The sequence below is a fragment of the Penicillium pulvis genome (assembly GCF_028828015.1).
Source record: "Penicillium pulvis strain IBT 33274 chromosome Unknown contig_7_segment1_segment0, whole genome shotgun sequence".
Taxonomy (NCBI): Eukaryota; Fungi; Ascomycota; class Eurotiomycetes; order Eurotiales; family Aspergillaceae; genus Penicillium; species Penicillium pulvis.
This window is the reverse complement of record NW_026643079.1, coordinates 2,103,169-2,122,916: the sequence shown is the minus strand read 5'-3', so window position 1 is coordinate 2,122,916 and position 19,748 is coordinate 2,103,169. Positions and strand designations below refer to the sequence as shown.

General features: G+C 48.7%; 7 protein-coding genes across 7 annotated transcripts; 5 read left to right on the top strand and 2 right to left on the bottom strand.

Annotated features, from left to right (window-relative positions):
* Positions 1-128: 128 nt before the first annotated feature.
* On the bottom strand, positions 129-2,679 carry N7503_008759 (uncharacterized protein; the record flags this gene model as incomplete). The annotated part of the gene is made up of 3 exons (XM_057068306.1): positions 129-1,171; positions 1,222-2,275; positions 2,332-2,679. The coding sequence occupies 3 exons, from the start codon at positions 2,677-2,679 to the stop codon at positions 129-131; spliced, it is 2,445 nt and encodes an 814-aa protein (XP_056919161.1).
* A 946-nt stretch (positions 2,680-3,625) lies between these two features.
* N7503_008758 (putative RTA1 domain protein) lies at positions 3,626-4,775 on the top strand (the record flags this gene model as incomplete). Its single annotated transcript, XM_057068305.1, has 3 exons — positions 3,626-3,756; positions 3,831-3,980; positions 4,034-4,775. 3 exons carry the CDS (start codon positions 3,626-3,628, stop codon positions 4,773-4,775), a joined length of 1,023 nt encoding a protein of 340 aa, XP_056919160.1.
* A 158-nt stretch (positions 4,776-4,933) lies between these two features.
* N7503_008757 (uncharacterized protein) lies at positions 4,934-6,678 on the bottom strand (the record flags this gene model as incomplete). Its single annotated transcript, XM_057068304.1, has 5 exons — positions 4,934-5,840; positions 5,889-6,218; positions 6,266-6,339; positions 6,408-6,429; positions 6,482-6,678. 5 exons carry the CDS (start codon positions 6,676-6,678, stop codon positions 4,934-4,936), a joined length of 1,530 nt encoding a protein of 509 aa, XP_056919159.1.
* Positions 6,679-8,934: 2,256 nt separating this feature from the next.
* sec11 (signal peptidase complex catalytic subunit SEC11) lies at positions 8,935-12,278 on the top strand (the record flags this gene model as incomplete). The annotated part of the gene is made up of 14 exons (XM_057068303.1): positions 8,935-8,941; positions 9,124-9,198; positions 9,261-9,530; positions 9,588-9,865; positions 9,917-10,775; positions 10,932-11,059; positions 11,123-11,287; positions 11,343-11,509; positions 11,570-11,596; positions 11,658-11,729; positions 11,806-11,842; positions 11,908-11,940; positions 12,001-12,034; positions 12,145-12,278. 14 exons carry the CDS (start codon positions 8,935-8,937, stop codon positions 12,276-12,278), a joined length of 2,286 nt encoding a protein of 761 aa, XP_056919158.1.
* A 442-nt stretch (positions 12,279-12,720) lies between these two features.
* Positions 12,721-13,435, top strand: N7503_008755 (putative ubiquitin conjugating enzyme (UbcB); the record flags this gene model as incomplete). The annotated part of the gene is made up of 3 exons (XM_057068302.1): positions 12,721-12,744; positions 12,822-12,938; positions 13,115-13,435. 3 exons carry the CDS (start codon positions 12,721-12,723, stop codon positions 13,433-13,435), a joined length of 462 nt encoding a protein of 153 aa, XP_056919157.1.
* A 624-nt stretch (positions 13,436-14,059) lies between these two features.
* N7503_008754 (cytochrome P450) lies at positions 14,060-15,845 on the top strand (the record flags this gene model as incomplete). The annotated part of the gene is made up of 5 exons (XM_057068301.1): positions 14,060-14,368; positions 14,439-14,679; positions 14,728-14,846; positions 14,894-15,691; positions 15,750-15,845. 5 exons carry the CDS (start codon positions 14,060-14,062, stop codon positions 15,843-15,845), a joined length of 1,563 nt encoding a protein of 520 aa, XP_056919156.1.
* A 1,025-nt stretch (positions 15,846-16,870) lies between these two features.
* N7503_008753 (putative GTPase activating protein (Gyp3)) lies at positions 16,871-19,270 on the top strand (the record flags this gene model as incomplete). The annotated part of the gene is made up of 1 exon (XM_057068300.1): positions 16,871-19,270. The coding sequence occupies one exon, from the start codon at positions 16,871-16,873 to the stop codon at positions 19,268-19,270; it is 2,400 nt and encodes a 799-aa protein (XP_056919155.1).
* Between the last annotated feature and the right edge of the window lie 478 nt (positions 19,271-19,748).

The window sequence follows — 19,748 nt, the reverse complement described above, 5'->3', positions numbered from 1 at the left end:
CGACACAACAAATCAACTCTTAGAACGCCTTAGCCGTGGTATCCTCGCCCAGGGGTGTATCAACCGATCCAGTTCCGTAGAAAATAAAATAAAAATCATAACGGTCATGATAACTCGAGCGCAACAGGTTAGATATCAAACTCAGAGCCCAGGTCAAGCTTCCTCGTTCCCAACTTCCTCTGTTTCTTTCCCGGCGAAGAGCTTGGAGTGGCAGGAGAGAACATGGTGTCCGTAAGATTGAGCTGATTCATGCGTTGTAAAGCATTCTCAATGTCGCTTTCTCTGCTAAGCATGTTGGATGTATGGCCAGGAGTTGCGTTCTTCGCCCTGGGCTTGCGGGTGGGAGAATGAGAATGCATTTCGCGCTCAAGGGTAGCGATGCGACGACGAAGCTGCTCGTTTTCGTCTTCCAGTTCCTCCACTCTGGCGTTTAAGGATGGCTCGGGGTCTTCAAAAATGTTGAATCCACGTGAAACCAGCTCGATCTTTCGGTCAACATGATCATCGTTTCGGCCGATCTGTTCGTCCAATGCACTCTGCCAGCGTCTTCGCTCTGCCTCCATCATTTCGTCCATCTCGGCCCAGCATTCTTCACGGATCTCTTGTTCGATATCGATGCATCTTTCTTCAGCGGCCCTTAATCTAATCTCCGTTTCGGAGCGAACAATTTCCTCTTCGGCCAAACGCACAGCAAGACCATGGCAGTCCTTTGTGAGCCGTTCGATTTCCGCCAGAGCCCTTTCTAGTTCTGGCGATGGTGCATCATTGGGCGTTGTGCGTCCACTGATGGAACGCTCTCGGAGGGAGGCAACAGAAATTATTGATTCTGTCACTGAAGGAACCCGGGGCACGGTGACTTCGCGAGCCAGTGCAGAATAACGCAGAATTTGGGAGGTAGCGTTGAAGTCGCCCAGAGGATCCGCGGTGACAACCATGATAGCCTTTTGTGGGTGATGGCCACGAGACATTTGGGTAGTAGTAGGGAAAGAATTGGAAAATAAAAGTTCAGTGAGCTTGCACTGGCGATAAGGAACAAGGGCAGTTTTAACGCCGTCTTGCAGGTTACTCTGCATTTGCAGACATTGGCCAAGATACATCAAACTTTCGTTGATTTTACCAGCTTCCGCGAGGGTAGCACCAGCTGTCTTGGCGGTTCTTGCGCGCTCGGATCCTGTATACATCAGAATATGCACTTGGGACAATACTGAGAGCATGACTTACCAGCCAAATCCACGACTGTGAGAGTATTACCTACCCAGGTGGCCTCCCCGTATCGTTTATTGTGAGTTAGTTTCTTCACCTCGAGACAGAAGAAGCCATGACTTCGAGAGCTAACACTATTCGCTCCAGTGCCTGTCACTTTGCGTTCGGTCAAACCAACATCCAAAATCGCCAGGGCTTCTTCATAGCTGCTGCAGGCAATTTTACGGAGACCCGCAACGATCTTCCGATCAGGCGATCCTTCGGTAGATTTGAACAGTAATGGGCGTCGGCGATCCTTCTGGGTGTTGCCACGAGACATTGTATTTCCCTGCCCAGGGTTGATGGCAGGCGACAAAAGATCAAAAATCCGATCATTGTAAACTTCGTACATCGAGACTAGTACGACGTAGTCGGCGTTCGAGTTTAAATCAACGGCCAAATGGCTGACATCGGGGAGTCTAGGGAGTGCGATGGGTCGTTCACGGGGTTGGCGGCGTGGGAAAACAAGTGCAGGTGTCGGCTCCTGGAAAACAATAAGTCGAGATTTAGCTAAACGTGCTTCATGCAAGTTGGGACGGGTGTAAGGAAGAGGACTGAAAAGTCCTTGGTCAATCCATCCAGTATTCTCAGTCGCTGGCGGCTTGAGAATGGGCCAATCCGTACGATAATGAGTGGACATTGGAGTTGAGTCCACCTTTCGGGGGCTTCCAGGTTTGATGCATGATATTGGCAGACCAGATGCTGGGGTAAGTGGAAGCTTGATCGGCGATCCTTGGGGATTCAGGGTATCAGATTTCCGTACCGTTTGTGGGGTTTGTGCGCGACCAGGGCTCATGGGAGTCTGCGCCCTCGAGTTGCGGCCTCCGTTGGGTTCGCCGTACACGGCTTCCAGGAACGTCTGGGCAGAAAATATCTGAGCTTCGGAAGCATCTGAGCTGGCAAGCGACGCAAGCATCATCGGGGTGATACTGCCATCGTCGGTCTTGAGGGTTGGTTGAAGTGATCGGTAGATAACATCCAAGGCCATTTGGGTGATTCCTCGTTGCGATTTGGATCCTAAAATAGTATGGCTCTGAGGTCTTCCGCGTTAGCCTCCAATCGGTCATGTCGTAAGCTAGATATTCAAACCTTTCCACTTCCTGTGACTCCCAAAGTTGCCACCAATCCATCACGACCTTCTTTCAGCACGCCCCTCACCAGTGACTCCATCCCAGTATCATGGAATATGTCCAGCTGAGTGGCGCTCTCCTCAAAAACTTTTGTGAACCCGAATTTTTCGATTGCGCGCTTTCGTGTATCATTGGGAGGTTGCAAGGTGATGTGCGTTGGAACTGGCGCAACAATTTCGCCGTCATTCTGTGCCTCGGGAGGCTCGACGGCGAGGAAGCGAGCGGACTCATCCTGCCTTTCAGTCATTGGGGGGCGTAAACGAAGATAGACCTGAAACAACGACATCTGGGGCTGTTTTAACGGCATTTTGGCGTGAATTTTCGGACGTGAGGCTCCAGAGCGTTGAGTTGCGGAGGTTTACAGGCCAAAAAGAGTCGAGAACAAGTTCGTTGTCCACAGATCTGCATCTCTCCTTCCCGAAATGGATATGCCATTCTGTTGTCACGACAACCAGATTTGAAGTCACGTGCTTTGGGCAATATCGTACATTTCCTGCGCAGTCTAAGTATACATCGTTGACATTGAACTTTCTGGTCTTATCGCTTCTAACGCCCCTTTATCATACTCGCATCAATTACTAATTGAATTTTTGGGAGTCTCTCCGCTGTTTCCAACCTCAGTTCATCGTGCATAAGCTCCCAAAAGTGAGGCTCCGCCACTTGTCCCCACTTCCCGAGTACGAGGGTTACCTATTTCGGCACGCTCGTACTCGACTAACAGGGTCATTCTGCCAGAACTCTACTCTCTCAGTCTGTCACAAGCACTTTAAGGACAGAGACATGTCAGCGCTCGGGCTCAAAATGATCTCGTACCGGGCAAAGCGCACCCTGCGCCTTGTTACAGGGCTTGCACACATGGATCTCGTGTTCGGAGATGAGAAATGCGGGCAATGATTCGTCCCATGGCTCTATCGTTGAATAAGGTTTTGTGGGTTTTGATCCGATCGGGCAACTCGTTTTCGCTTCAGTTAAGGAGAGATGATGTCTTTACGAGATTGGTATATATATATCAAGGCCTTGGCCTTTGAGGAATCCTGACTACAGATGCCTTCGACACTACTGTGAGGACTCGCAGAGTATTGCTCCCATTATACAAAAATAATCCAGACCCATTTGCCTATCTGACAACCTCGGAAAGCCTTCAAAGGTTTAGCACACCATATACCTCGTCACCACAGCCCAATAAACACCTCCCCTCGCCATGCTCGAAGGGCGGTCATATCGTGAGTTCCGCATTCATTCCATCAGATATAATGAGACTAAGCCATACCTACACCTGGGCAGAAGATGGAAGCCTTTGGTTCTATGCACCAAACAAAGGTGCTCCCATTGCGTTCGCCATTTTATTTGCGCTTTCTGGGGCAATCCATTTCTACCAAACCATGTATGATCCTCTCGAGGTTCTGCTCCAAAATGTGGCAGCAGGAAGGTGCTAAGCTAATCGATCTGCTTGTGCAGGAGATACAAGTCCTGGAAAGTGACAGGTCTCTTACCTTGGTCAGCACTCCTATTCACTGGAGGATTTATTACTCGGGCGGTCGCGTCATTCGGACAATGGGGCAATGTCAATCTTTATATAGCGAGCAGTGTTTTACTGCTTGCCGGTCCGTACGCTTTCCCCAAAATCCTCACATGTACTAGCATCTGACCTAGCGCTCAAGACCTGTTTATGAAGGTGCAAACTACTTCATTTTAGGACGAATTCTCTATTATATTCCACAACACTCGCCTATGCACCCTGGGCGTGTATTTTCAACCTTTATCGCCCTTGGAATTGTGATCGAAGCCATCACCGCCAACGGCGCAGTCCAACTTGCGAAGGCCAACTCTACATCTAGCCAACAAGATGTTGGAAAGGCACTACTCAAGGCAGCTTTGATCCTGCAACTGGCCTTGATGGCAGCGTTTGTTGCCCTAGCTTCTCGATTTCATTTTAACTGCAAACGAGCAGGGGTAATGAATCACAAGGTTAAGCGCTGCCTGGTTGTTTTGTATATCAGTTGTACGTTGATTACGATACGAACAATCTACCGCACAGTAGAATACTTTAGCGCAGCGAGTTTGAACAACTACACCGACATACAGCATATCAGCCCTGTCTTGAAGCCAGAGTGGTTCTTCTGGTTCTTTGAGACGGTGTTCATGTACAGCAATACCACTCTGCTCAACGTGTTCCACCCGATGCAAAAGCTTCCTCGTTCAAATAAGATATATCTGGCCGATGATGGAGTGACAGAGATTGAAGGCCCAGGGTATGACGATCCCCGTCATTTTATTCAGACTTTCATCGATCCATTCGATGTCTATGGGCTTATCATGAGACGCGGCAAGCAGCATAGATACTGGGAGACGAAGGTGGGACAGCGGAAAGCTGATTCTAGCGATGTTACCCAGCAAGCTTAGAACCTTGCTTCTGGTATTTCTGAGATGCCCGGTAATTCGTCTTCAAAGCCTGCTTTTGAAGTGACTTTCCGTCTTTGCCCCAAATCTGCGGCCTCCTGCGTTTTTATTGTCAATTAGCTTCTTGAACTGCTCCTGTCGAGCTCAATATATACACCGATCTAAATATCATCTTCATCTTTCCCTATCTCGTCTTGTATCTCCCAACTATACTTCGCAAATTTACTCCGCCGCCGGATCGCTTCACCATAGCAGAGAAACAAAGGTGGAACAATGCAAAACAGCGTTGCTATAGTCGCCAATATTGACACAGCAATGTTGGCTCCCAACTTGCCAAACATCTGTTTTGTGAACAGCGGGAAGGTTGCAGAAAGCAAGCCTCTCATAACCGCGACCGCGGCGGTAGCACTTGCTGAGTAGCTCAGATAGCTATCCGATATATAGGCGTATAAAACGGTATCTAGCTCTGTCAGAGCATACCCGACCAGGACCAACGAAAGGGTTGGGACGATCCATGGTACATTTGGCCCTTCGACCTTGGGTGGAATCGTCCACCCAAACCACCATAGTCCGATTGCCAAAAATGGCGCGCCAATTGCTAGTCCCGCGAGCTTGTGTTCGGGCTTTATAGGTAGTTTTCGGCTTTGTCGACGGTTGTAGATGTAGCAGTCCAGGATTCGGGTGAGAGTGCTGACACAAGTACCCAGACCAATAGCCATGAAAATCAAGGAGGCTTGAGATGCGGAGAATCCCATAGACTCATATATGGGCTGTAGAGCTTCCGTAAAAATGTAGATGAGAGACATAGCGACTGAGATCATCATGGAAATAGTGAAAATGATGGGCTCTCGGAAAAACAGCTGAGCGGGCCTGAAGAGAGATTCTGTGACGAAGGTTTTCAAATCCGGGGAATGGTCGTGATTGAGCGGTGGTGGTATATCTGGTATAACTCGTCGCAACCGGTTTACCTCATTAGATAGAACGCATGCTGATCGTGATTCTTTGATGAAACATAAAAAGCCAGTAATACCGGCAAGGATAATGGCGTAGACATAGAAAACCCATCGCCTAATACTTTGTTAGGGAAGATCGAATGTTGACTTTTCAAGAACGTACCAGTCGAGGGCTTCAATAATAAAAGAACTCATAATCGGGCCAATAATCAAGCCAATGTTGGACGCAACTGTCCAGAAGAAAACGACCCAAATGCGAGCTCTTGTGTCAAAGAGATCCTCTATAGTCCCGCCAACAACGGTGCCTGGCACGGCTGAAAAGATTCCGGCGAGAATGCGCATGATTATGGCCCCCGGTAGAGAATGTAAAAAGCCAATAACGAGGGAACATATGCAGCTAATGCCACTACTTATTATGTAAATCCTTTTCCGGCCAAAGGACTCGGACCATGGAGGAAGCACAATATTGCCTAAAGACTGGCCAAGAAGAAACCTGGAGTTTGTTAGCCATATGCTCACTCGCGATGGCAGTAAACATACAGTGTGACGAAACAAAATATTGCAACGGTTGAATCCAAATGGTATTCATCTTTTGCTTTTGCTGCAGCGGCCGCCTAGATACTGTTATTAGGATCTATGAGATCTGAAGGGAATAGAAGAATCGGCGTTGCCTAGAACTTACGCCTGCGGTGCTGCTGGCAGTTCTATATAAAGAAGCGTTAGCTAGTTTTGAAGGTATCAGGACATCATACGCACACAAAAAGGTCCAATATGCAGACAAGCCCAGTATCGTAGATTTTCCGAGGCGTAGACCAATTTCGGGGGCATTTAGGATTGTCTCGCATCCATCGTACAAAGCACCCCTCGAATGTTAGCTCAAGACCTTCTTCTCGTAGTTGTTTGCGGAGCGAGAGTTTGGGCTCGTCCGTGATGTCAACCAAAGTCGACTTCATGTTGCGTTTGAGATAAGCTTCCCATCTGATGAGGAAGGTAAGCGTTATATGGATTCAAAGCTCGGAGATTTGTCATTTCACAGGAGACTTTGACATGTGTGTCGAGGTTAATTCCTTGGTACGTAGCACACAGGGGGAGACAGGACCTTTCATTCCGAGGAATGAAAGTCCCCCTTGAGATCGACATAAGTCTAGGGCCCACTGTTGGATCTGTAATTTTCCGGGACTGTGGGGTTTCTAATTTATGCAGAGATCATGCCGAATTTCCAGGAATGGAAGTCTATGAGTCCAACCCACAGGAGCAGAAGCCCTTGATCCCTCAGTGCATTTGAGATATTGCCGCTCCATTCGAATCCATTGTTATCAGGAACCCGCCTCGAAGTCATCAAGCGCGTACAGGTGACACCTGTTCCCAAGGGATGGATGGTGATCCAAGGTTAACGCTATCCACATTCCTTGTGGAACGAGGGGTGCCTCTCCAGTCGATCAGGAGCGTGAAGGGTATATTCACTTTCAAGATTCAGCAATGGAAATTGTAGTTCGTGAAATGTGATGTCACACTCAGCTACATCCTATCTTGTAAGAATCCAGGACAAGCTTTTTTGTCCACATGCCGCGTTGGCGATGAATAGTTGTGACGCGGCACATCCACTATTTCGCCCGGCTTTCCTAAAGCTGTGGAGCAATGGGTCGAAGAGCACTACAGGATGAAATCAAGATATGAAAAAGGAACTTCATTCTGCCAATGATATTGTATTCGTTGTACAAATCCATGACCCCTAGGCCTCGAGCCCCGCGTACCGGAACTCAAGCCCTCGCTATGAATCGCCAGTGAAATCGCAACCCACCTCGTCACGATCGTCACCAATGGACTCCAAGGCCTTCCCCTCTGCGATCTCATTTGCTACCAAACTCGTCTCACGTCTTGCTACGCAAAACGCTATGCGTGGCCATTCTTGGGTACTTTCCCTGATTATGTGGCCAAGCACTACTCGAATGATGCTGGAGATTTTTATATGAGTCGCTTTACATATTTATTTCTCCTCAGGCTCGACGAGTATCCGAGCAATTTTTACAACTTGAAGTCGATTCAGAAATCTTAATGTCGCGCATAACATCTATGGTTTGTGGCTAAAAAAGGTACTAAATCTCTAGCTGGCATGCGTTCTTGACTGCAAGATCACAGTATTGTATGTAGTCTTCTCATTAATTGCTTCTCTAGTTCTTGCTTGGTCCGTTGAATGGTACTCACCTGGCATGCACCTACCGGAGACCCCAGGCTACTGTTCCTATCTCTAAACATTTCCTGGCCAGACACTGTATTCAGGACGTCAGCAGATCAGCGGGCTCTTGTTGACCCTAGGTGTGTCGTCTAGAAGATTGGCATTTCCAATGGAGCTTTCTATTGAACATACATAGGTAATTATTTGAACACCCTCACTAACCGCAATCGAAGTGCGCAGTATTCAAGATTCAGGGTGCAATATTATTGAGTATATACCCAGGTACCTACTTGCTCACGCTACTCTGTAGACTACGCTGGAATATGAACCTTGGTGATCAAAGAGTGATACCTAATGGGCCACCTTTTCTTACCTTTAATGAAGCGTTATATCTTATGTTGACCTGGATTAAGCGAAGTGATGCTCTGCTCTTCATACCTGAGTTAACATTCTTTCTGAGATAGAATTACTTTGCTACTTTATTTGCGATTAGTGAGGGTGTTTACCTGATTATGTGATGTTCAATTGTCGCGCTCCTTTCCATAAAAGTGCGACCCCAAAGTCTTGGCTCTGCAGCTTACTGGGGCGCAGGGTCTCAAGATTGACACTCTAAGCCAATCGATTTAGGAGCGCACTACCCATGCTAGCTTGACGCCAACAGCAAAATGGCCCCCACACGGCAGGCCCCTGGTACAATACACAAATGTCCGATGGTGAATCGCGCAAACACAAATTTGTGGGACCTAAGCTTCCGTTTCGTATCCTCTCGTCCTTGATTGGTACTTCATATACAATCATCGAGATGGTGGGTACCCAATACCCGATTCTGAACGCGATATTTTCAGAGACTGCAATAGTACATAACACGACCAAGGCGCCCTGGCCAACTACGGCTAGCTTCTCGGCTGCACTCCAAGGTGCCGCGCCGTTTAAAGATTTAGGGGAGGGTTGTCTCCCCACGTGAAAAAGCTGGATTAGTGTCGATTTCGCCCTCTCCACCTTCTTCAATGCTACTTATAAAATAACACCTGAGATGGCGAGTATGTCGTTGATGTTGCTCTGGGTATTGGCCGCTTCCCTCGTCGAGGCTATGGTTATAGATCTCACAAAGAGAGACGTCTTGAAGGATCTGTCGGGGGGCTTTTGTCGCAGTTACAGATTTGGAGGTACAAATGCGAAGCCTTTTCATTCGAACTGGAGACCTACTAATGCCATTTACCAGTGGATATTGCCGACGATACGTTGTACATGGTTGGTCTGGATGGAGGACTCATTCCGGATGATCTCAATTCTTCGAGTAAGTCGCGCTAAGTTCTGTCACCGACACAGTTTGTAGTGCTTAGGGCCAATTTCTATTAGACAATTATCTCGTGACCCTCGACCTGACATCCTCTTTCTCCACGTCGGAGGGCAAGAACTATAAGATGTCGAAACTGCCCAACTCCATTGTCCCTAAAATCAAAGACATGGCGCTCTGGGCCAACGCGGCAAACACCACATTATATCAATACGGAGGTAGATATTTGGAGGATATCACCACGAATAACACTATCTGGACATACAACGTGAATGACAAGTCGTGGGCCGCCCAAGAGGGGAGCGTTCAGCCCGCGCAACGGGAATATGGTGGTATGTAATATTTCAGCAACCACACCGAGGTATGCTTATAATCTTGGACTTTTGCAGTGGATACAAATGCACCCGAAATTCAGGCTGCGTTCTGGGTTGGCGGATACCGGGGTAGCGGTACAACATCCACGATCACCGATTCCACAAATAATCATGTCGGGGGAATGGTTCAATTAAATACAACGACCGGGCAATATACTTCTCTCGCCGGGCCTTACGACGCTGTTCAGGAAGGCTCACTTTCTTATATACCAGTGGGCGATACGGGCATTTTGGTTTATCTGGGTGGCGAGGTTCCTTCAGTCGCGAATGGGGTTAACGCTACGCTAACATCGGTGAGCTTTGAACTTCTCGATCAAGCAATGCCTTGCTCACCAACATTCTAGAATTCATGGGACTATGTCCAAGTCTACGACATCGCTACAGGAAATTGGTATAATCAATCCACGACCGGTAGCGTCACGTCACGGACACAGTTCTGCGCTTCTGTTCAGCACGATCCGTCCACCTCGTCCTACCAGATATATGCCATAGGAGGGGCAGACCTGGAGTCTGAAGACCCAATCCTAGATATAAACTACCTGTCAATCCCGTCCTTCAAGTGGTTCTCCGCCGCTCCTCTTGATGAGGCCCGCATGACCCTTCAATGCGCCACATACGGCCGTCAGATATTTGCAGTTGGCGGAAGACTTGCCTGGGCAGATGATTCCAACGCAGGCTGCTACACTATGCCTGCATTCATCTACGACGCTCAATCCGAGGCAACGCGATCGACATTTGATCCCTCCTTGGATTCGTTCTCCCTTTCCTCCTCAACTACCAGAAATATCAAGGAGTCGCCATACCCCTCGTCATGGGCATCTCCAGCCCTGAAGGCCCTATTTGTTCCGAGCACCAACACAAGCGAAAGCTCTGCGAGCGGCAACTCTACAAGCAGCAGCTCTACCACAACTCAACAGGCAGGAGGCAGCACATCCCACTCATCAAACACAGGCGCTATTGCTGGCGGAGTCGTCGGTGGTGTGGCAGGCGTGGCCTTGATCGGAGCCCTGCTTTGGTTCTTCATTGCCAGAAACAAGAGGCAAGAGGGAGGTACCTTGCCCACGCGGAAAATCAATGAGCTACCAGCGGGGGAGCCTCCTGAGTTGTCGGTAGGGAACCCTCCTGAGCTGTCAGCAGGGAGAACTCCTGAGCTTTCTGGTGGAGAGATGCGGCATATGCCCGTGGAACCCGTTGAGCTGAGTAGTGAAAGGACATGAGCATATTTAAGCAATTTAGAATAACGCATGTAATACAATTCGGCATATAGCCATTCAAGAGCTTCAAGCCTTTGAGGATCATGTCCATTTCTCTGCTTACTTTTCCATTCGACTGTTCTTCAAGAAGCTTAGAACATCATAGTGGTTCAACGGGCTTGGCGGCCTTCCAGGCAGCAAGGCATCAATTGTGACGCGGGAGGAGGCCACCTCTCCGCATTCGAGGTGATCAGCTCCGCAAAACAAACCACTCAGCACTGCTGGGCGCAACAGGTAAGCTCCTGTCCTCATTTTCATTCTTTCCCCGCTCAGTACTAATTGGAGCTACTTTGGCAGTTTTTGACAGTTGCCGATTACCTTTTGTCCCAGTGCATAGCAACCTTCTTCGAGCTCCCTTCTTTACCTGGCCTTACGTGCCTATCGCCCACTATGCTATCTTCGCTCACCTCCGGTGCCACCAATGTGCGCCAAACGATGGCGCAGGTGCTCAACTTTGCCCTCGTAGGAAACCCCATTTTCTCCTCGGTCTGGACGGTGGACTAACAATCGTCCGCAGGTCTTATCCACAGCCTTCATGTTATGGAAGGGACTATCGGTGTTCAGTGCCTCATCTAGCCCAATTGTTGTGGTTCTGAGCGGCAGCATGGAGCCCGCTTTTCAACGTGGTGATCTATTGTTTTTATGGAATAGGAGTCCTCGAGCGGAGGTTGGGGAGATCGTCGTGTTTGCACTCCCCTACCTTAAAGGATGAGAATCAGCCTTACTGACAGGCAATGTGAACAGGTACAACGTGAGAGGAAAGGACATTCCGTACGAAAACACGCATACCCGCTCTATTCTCTACTTTGGCATCCACTAACAATGGATACAGTATCGTCCACCGTGTCTCTCGAACCTTCCCGGAACTGGAGCCCAAGGGAAACAAGGTGAAGGAAATCACAGTGTATGTTGACTATTAGGCTGGAAACTTAGGCAACCCTCTATTTGCCCGTTAGCTTGGATACTGATTGCTTGGCTAGTGACTCGGCACCAGGCTCTCATATGCTTTTGACCAAGGTAGGTTAAGTTATCGAACCATGTTCTATACCATGACAGCTACTGATTTTGCTTTCTTTAAACAGGGCGATAACAACTTGGCTGATGACACCGAATTGGTTGGTTTCTTTCCACTCATATTCAACTAATCACCAAAAGCTAAACTCAGACTACACTAGTATGCAAAGGGGCAAGATCACCTGGATCGCAACGGTAAGCCATCGTTTCCTATCGGCAAGGCTTTTGTCATTTTTATAAAGTCGTAGCGAGGTGTTTAGCCTCGTTCGACTGACTTCTCGAGTCAAAGCTAATGTATTCTCCAGAGGACATCGTTGGAAGTGTGAGGGGCTATATCCCGATGGTTGGCTACGTTACAATTATGCTATCGGAACATCCATGGATGAAGACTGTTCTTTTGGGTTGTATGGGATTGATGGTCATGCTGCAGCGGGAATAATCGGTAAAGCGTTGATCACCAAGTACATTTGCACAACTGGTCAAATAAAAGAAATTCCGGATTATCCTCAAGAAAAAATCTTTAAACACGTATGAGCAGCTCAAATTTTGCTATAAATAGTAAGTAAGCGCAGATTCTACATGCGATAGGGGACATGATCCATCAAGTTCTGGTTTTTGACCTTGCGGGCCAAATATACTGACGTCTTTGCGCACCCCACCAACTTTTGAACTTCTCGGAGCTCCGAGCTTTACTGCACGAATTACCACGCTCAGCCCCGGTGATTCACCACTAGGACTACCTTATCTTGGCGCTGCCAGTCACCTGCCTTCTACTTCCTTCCCATCTGCTTCTATTATCCCGATATCTCCAATAGGCGCCTCATTGCCTCAACACCCCGCAACCATCACGCGCCCCGCTACAATTTGATCATCTCGACGATATGAGCCAGAAGCGCATTGCTAAGGTAAAATAGCCTGGCACCCCTCCATTCCACAATTTTCCTCATTGTTTCGTGTCCGCTGACGTTTGTTGTTCACACAGGAGCTGGCTGAGCTCACAGAGTCGCCCCCAGAAGGCATCACTGTCGAACTGGCCGAGGAAGCCAACCTGTACGAGTGGAAGGTATACATGGATGGACCCGAAGGGTCACCATACCAAGTAAGAAAGCACTCTCCCAGGCGCACTCGTGCCTTTTCCTATCTTCCCCCAGCATGTCCCTGTCTGCCTGACGGGTACTGAAAGGGGTCGGCCCAAGGTTGAAATATGGCCCCAATAAGACGCGCCCTCTTGATTTGATTTTCCGATTCACCTTGCTGATATACTTGTGTCCAAAGAAAGGAAAATTCTTGGTCAAGCTCTCTCTGCCAACCGGATACCCTTTCAAGCCCCCCACCGTCTCCTTTGCAACAAGGATCTACCACCCAAACATCACAAACGACGAAAAAGGAAGCATGTGCTTGGGCATGCTAAGAGCCGACGAGTGGAAACCCAGCTCAAAGATCTCAGCCGTCTTGCAATTTGCTCGTCAACTGCTATCAGAGCCCATGCCAGATGATGCTATCGAGGGGAGAATTGCCGATCAATACAACAACGACAATACCCGGTACCGGGAGATTGCGCGGGAGTGGACTCGCAAACATGCTATGGCGGAATAAACAAAGAGGATATGTATCCTGAGCCACGCCTAATGACTTAAACGCTATCGCATTCTACATGTCTATCAATAAACAACTGTTGCTTGCGTGACCTGTCCAATTCGTCACGCGATGGCATTCATATCTACATTGATGCCTCCAAAATGAGTCGCCTCCGTCCAATATGTCAAGAGTGCATTCTGATGGGTAGAACAATGCGTGGCTCCTATGATGTTACCTCGGCACTTACATATTCAATATTTGTAGCCATATATATACCTAGAGCTGAAAGGAAAGAGAAAAGATGTTGTAGCATTACTGGTCAACACAATCAATTCCAAAGGCTCTGCTGAATAAGATTGCGCCTCGGTAATGATGTTTGGAACCGAAGGGCAGCTAACCAAACTTCAACGGAACTGAACACGTAATGATCCCAGTACCATGATGCTTCCCAGGTGCAATGCCGACAGCGGAATTAAAGTCGTCATTAACTTCCCCGCAAAAAGCCCCACCCCCACAGATATACCTGGACCCTGAGCATCTATGGCATGAGCCCCTCGATTGGGGAATAGCTTTATAAAGGCCGCTTGGTAGCTGGGGTTTCTATTCTCATATTCGGTCGCAAACGAGCTATCCCAAGACATCATGGCGATTATCTCAGATTCCGTGTCCTTCCTAGTCGAACACTCGGCAAGCATTGCTATTTTTCTTGCCATAGTTCATTTCATGCGCAACTATCTCAAGTCGGGTGTCTCATCAGTGCCTGGACCATTCCTCGCGGGTCTTTCCAACATCTGGAGATTCATTGACGTGGCCAATGGGCATGCAGAGGCAAGTCTTTACAAATTGCACAAAAGGTATGGAGACTATGTCCGATTAGGTCCAAACGTGGTCAGTGTGTGGGATCTGGATTCATTGAAAGTCATTTATGGAATCAACAAAGGCTATCAGAAAGTAAGGTGATGAACTTTATACTTGGAAGCCCTTCAGTACCCGAAACATATTCACGTCACTAACCTTTCAGACTAAATTCTATCATGTGCAACAACAATTAGCCAAGGGCAAGCCAACACCCACCCTGTTCACCACCACAGACGAGGAATTCCATGCTTCAATCAAGCGGCCTATCTCGGCCGCCTACTCCATGAGCACTTTGACTGAATTTGAACCGTTTGTGGACAAGACTATCCAAACTTTCTTTGCAAAGCTGGACGGATTTGTCGCTCAGAACAATATTTGCGATATCGCTTCATGGTTGCAATTCTGTAGGGAGCTCCATGATACTAATGTAATAAGCTGACGTATTCGGGCAGATGCATTCGATGTCATTGGTGAGTTGACATTCAGCAAGCCACTCGGGTTCCTGGAAACCGGAGGCGATGTAGACGGAATCATTGCTGCGCTTGAACGCATGCTTGACTATTCTGGCAAGGTCAGTATCCATGATAATTCAGTTGTACGTGTGCTCAACAGCGGTAGATTGGCCAAATGCCTTGGTTGGACTATTTGTTCATAAAGAATCCCCTGCGACAACTCATTCAGGGAGGTTCAACTGGTGCTGTAGCTCGCTTTGCGCGTGCTCGATTGGATGAAAGACTTCGAGAGACGTCCAGCAGTAAGAATGCTAGTGATTTATCACAGCCTCCACACAGGGATTTTCTGGGTCGCTTCCTAGAAGCCAAAAAGGAGCACCCTTCAATCGTGACAGACAATCAAATCTTCTCGTACACGATCAGCAACATGAATGCCGGCTCCGATACCACAGCTATTTCTCTCCGAGCAATCCTTTATTACACACTGAAGTCTCCCAGAGTTTCGAAGAAGCTGAGTAATGAGCTAGAAGCCGCTTACCAAGAGGGACGGATCTCCTGCCCTGTCTCTTGGAAGCAGAGTCAAGAGGAGTTGCCGTATCTTGACGCCGTGATTAAAGAAGCGCTCCGCCTGCATCCGGCTGTGGGTCTGCTGCTGGAGCGCGTGGTTCCCGTGGGAGGACTTCAGCTTCCGAATGGTGGACCATTCTTACCTGCAGGAACAATTGTCGGCGCCAACCCATGGGTCATTCACCGGCATTCTTGTTTCGGTGAGAAAGTCGACTCGTTCATTCCTGAGCGATGGCTGCAGATGAATGAGGAATCAGAACGCGAGTACCAAGACCGGAAGCAGCAAATGTTGCGAGCAACCTTTACGTTTGGAGCGGGGCCTCGGACGTGTATAGGCAAGAATATTAGTCTGCTGGAGATCTACAAGCTTATGCCGTCCCTGTTCTTGACCTACAAGGTAAGATTGGTACTTTTTGTGAGCCGAGGAGTCTGTTCTGACTGGGCTACTACGATAGATCACTTTGGAGAATCCGGAGAAGGAATGGACGACGGTTAATGCTTGGTTTGTGCGGCAGAAACACATGGATGTGCGGTTGACCCATCACAATTAAGCTTAGTCGCGAGCCGTTTTCACGATAAGGTACTCCGTACCGAGGAATTGTTGATACATCTGCGTTTGGGGGATATTGTATCTTTTTTTTTTTTTTTTTTTTTTGTTTTATTCTTTTGTTCCAGGCAGCTCGGATTCTAAAATGCTGTGTATCTTGCATTTAATTTGATTGAGTTCAAGAATTAGGATGTTCTAAGATGATATCTAGGTATGACAATTAGGAGGATTGTGAGAGGGTCCAGATATACATCGGGCGCACCCGATCCCCACAAACATAAACATGACCCTGAGAACATTGCCTAGGGTATACCCGTGGATGAGGCGAGGGTTTCTGTGTATTATTCAATAAGACCAAGTCTAATGCAAGAAATCTGGAAAATCCCATGACCTGACTACATAGAAAATTGTGTTGGGGAAGCAACCAAACCCCGGGCGATCCGTTTGGTTGTACTCCGTATACAAGGGATCCATGGTCCCGTTGTGCATGCAAAGAACAATAGAGTGGATGTTGTACAGCTCGACTATACGGGTCCTGCAGTTCGTATCCCCAGAAACAATGGCAATGAAAGCCCCAGAATTCCAATGGACAAGTCATATTCGGCAAATAGACTTTGAAAACTTGAAACGCCCTTGCCAATCTACGTCATGTGACGCTAAGCTAGATCAGGCTTCTGTTGATTTTTGTCTCAACTCAAGTGCTTCGTCCTCATTCCAGTCCTCTGGCAGGCTGTCTCGCTTCATATTTCTTTTACCCGTTTGTTGGCTTGGTGTCGCCCTTTGTCATTCCTTTCCTGACACCCTTTGATATCCCTGGAGTCATTCGCTCGGCCTTTCGTTGATTACCATATTTTTTCTTCGCCCATCCTTCGTGTACAACGACAACGTACACACTGATACACACGCGACTGCCAACTCTCTCATCATCTATTCGCCACTATAGACTAGTTTTCTTCGCTTTCACGGCTATTCCTGAGGTCTTTCCGTCACAACAAATGTCCAGCGGGAACTGGTTACTAGCTCGTGGCCATGGTCACAGAAAATGGAAGCTCGAGATACCCGCCTCCCTTTGAGGAATCTGAACTACGCGGTCGCCGAAAGATCGCTCATCCGGCGCGATTGGATCCTCTGAAGATCGATTTCCGCGCACCACGAACCGCCAGATCGACCCCGAGATCATCCCCGCGTTCTCCCAATTCGATATACGACCCACGCTCTCGATCGCCCGCTCCTCCATCTGTCCATACCATCTCAGATGACCGACCGTGGCTTCCAATGTCTCTCCGGGCAGGTTCCCCGCAGGAGATTCCAGAAGATTGGAGGGCGAAGAGATCCGTGGCGTACCCTCCCCCTTTACCATCACCCGACCGACAACCTCCAAGATTCTACCCTCGCGATAACGAACCGGACTGGCCGCCACCTCGCAAGGCCCCGCCGGCCAGGGGCGGCCTGCGCATTTCCATGTCTACCTCCAGACTGCACGGCAGGCGGCCGCGATTGCAGGAGTCCCCAGACCAACGCCAAGAGGTCAACGCGCATGGCTTGCCGCTACCGCGTTTCCCAACCAAGGGACCCGCGGATGATAACACTCTCCGAACCAGTTTCAATTCTGCTATGACCTCTCGATCTAGTATCGAGCAAAATAGTGGCACGGAACGCAGTAGTGTTCTCACGAAGAGTAGCTCGATTACCGATCTCTCCCCTGATACACCTGATGCCCCCTATGGCATGGACGAGGGCATGAGTGTGGAAGATGCGATTTCCATGTACCTCGACGGCTTTAGCGATGTCACAGAAGAGCCTGGATCCCCCATGTCTCGAGCAGACAGCAAAGCGCCCTCAATAACTCCGCCCCCATCTCGAGATACGCATTTAGATGGCATTCCGCCCCCGATACCGATCCTGGAGGATATTCCTCCCATTCCACCACTACCGCAGTCGGCTTTTCCAGAATCCGTGTACCTGGAACCTAACATAAATGTGCCTGTGGCGCCAGAAACTCCCTCAGAAACTCCCTTTGAATCCGAACTCGCATCATCGGAATCTCTAGAAACACCACCTCTCTCAATGCCTACACCTCAACCCCCACCGTCAGATCAGTCATCGAACCTTCAATCCGTTCACAAACGACAACAATCAAAAATCTTCATTCCCGGGCCTGTCCCTCCACCCCTCAGTTCTGGAACTGACACAAGAGACGAGTATGGGTTCCGCAAGGCAACCCAGTATGTGACTCGGGAGCAGTATGACGCCTGGAACGGCCCATATTCCAACTATACCGCCCACCGGAGACAGAAATGGCATGCCATGCTCCAGGAGCATGGCCTTCCAACCACAAATCCAAGCACATTCCCTGCACAGTCGAACAAACTCAAGCGTTTTGTGCGAAAAGGCATTCCCTCGGAGTACCGGGGCGCGGCGTGGTTTTGGTATGCCGGCGGGTGGGAGCTCCTGAACGCCAACGTTGGTCTGTACGATCAACTCGTGGCAAAAGTCATGGTTTCGCCCACTAATGACGACAAAGAGCACATTGAGCGTGATCTTCACCGAACTTTTCCCGACAACCTTCACTTCAAACCAGAGTTTGTTGATGCTGCTGAGCAGGCTGGAAGTGGCAATCCAACAGAGACTCAAATGATCCAATCCCTTCGTCGGGTATTGTATGCTTTTGCTCTCCACAATCCCAAAATCGGCTATACTCAGTCACTCAATTTCATCACGGGCATGCTTCTCCTCTTTCTACCAGAGGAGAAAGCGTTTTGGATGTTGCACATTGTGACCTCCCTATATTTGCCTGGAACTCATGAAATCAGTCTGGAGGGCGCAAACATTGACCTTTGGATCCTCATGGTTTTGCTGCGAGATACGATGCCGGGCATCTACGCCAAGATCTCTAGCATGGGAGGAAACCCATCTGGTCGTAAAACCCCACCACTGAATGTGAATTCACGCCTACCAGACATCACTCTGGGCCTGACAAACTGGTTGATGTCGGTATTTATTGGAACGCTCCCTCTGGAAACCACTCTGCGGGTCTGGGATACTTTCTTCTATGAGGGTTCAAAAACATTTTTTCGCGTTTCGTTGGCTATTTTCAAAGCATGCGAACGGGATATTCTGGCTGTTTCGGATCCCATGGAGGTCTTTCAGGTGGTGCAAACCGTGCCTAAGAAATTACTAGATGCCAACACTTTGCTGGATGACTGTTTCTTGCGAAAACATCGAGTGGGCCAAGGCCGAATCGAAGAACTTCGAGCTGCACGTCGCACGGCTGTCCGACAAGAGAAGATGCGCCGGTCGGTCGCTTTCAGTAAGGGCGAACTCAAGCCAGCGACCGATGATTTCCCTGTTCATCGTCGGAATAACCAACCGCTTGAACATCGGGTTGCCGATTCCTGGCGCAATCTCAAGCACCATGCATTTCGATAGTCGGCCCATCCCCTGTGTCGAGTCCGCCAAGACCGTGTCTGTTGTCCTACCTGCAGGTCTGGACCAGGTGACCACAATAGGCCAATTAGGATCTCTGCACTAATTCATGTAATCATAATCATTTTTGTCAAGTTGACAAGGCTCATTGAACTCCCCCGCTAGGCGGGGAAATCTCCTTGCATTTTTTCGGATGGCGTCGTGATGGAAACAAAGATTAAATCGCATCAAGCATCGCATATTGGAATACACATGAATTTGAACAATTTTTTTTTCTTTCACTTGCAATCAGAGCTTCATGTTTTGGTGCTTGGCACTCGAAATTGAGTTTGACGCTACCCAGTATTTTCAAGGGTCCTGAACCCTACAACGCCGATCATTGGGCCGATCATGGTTCCTTCCGCGAAACTGCATGTCGTCATGGATTTTAATGCGGAAACAAAAGCTCCTTGCTTCCAACCCCTTTCAGCTTCTTTTTGAA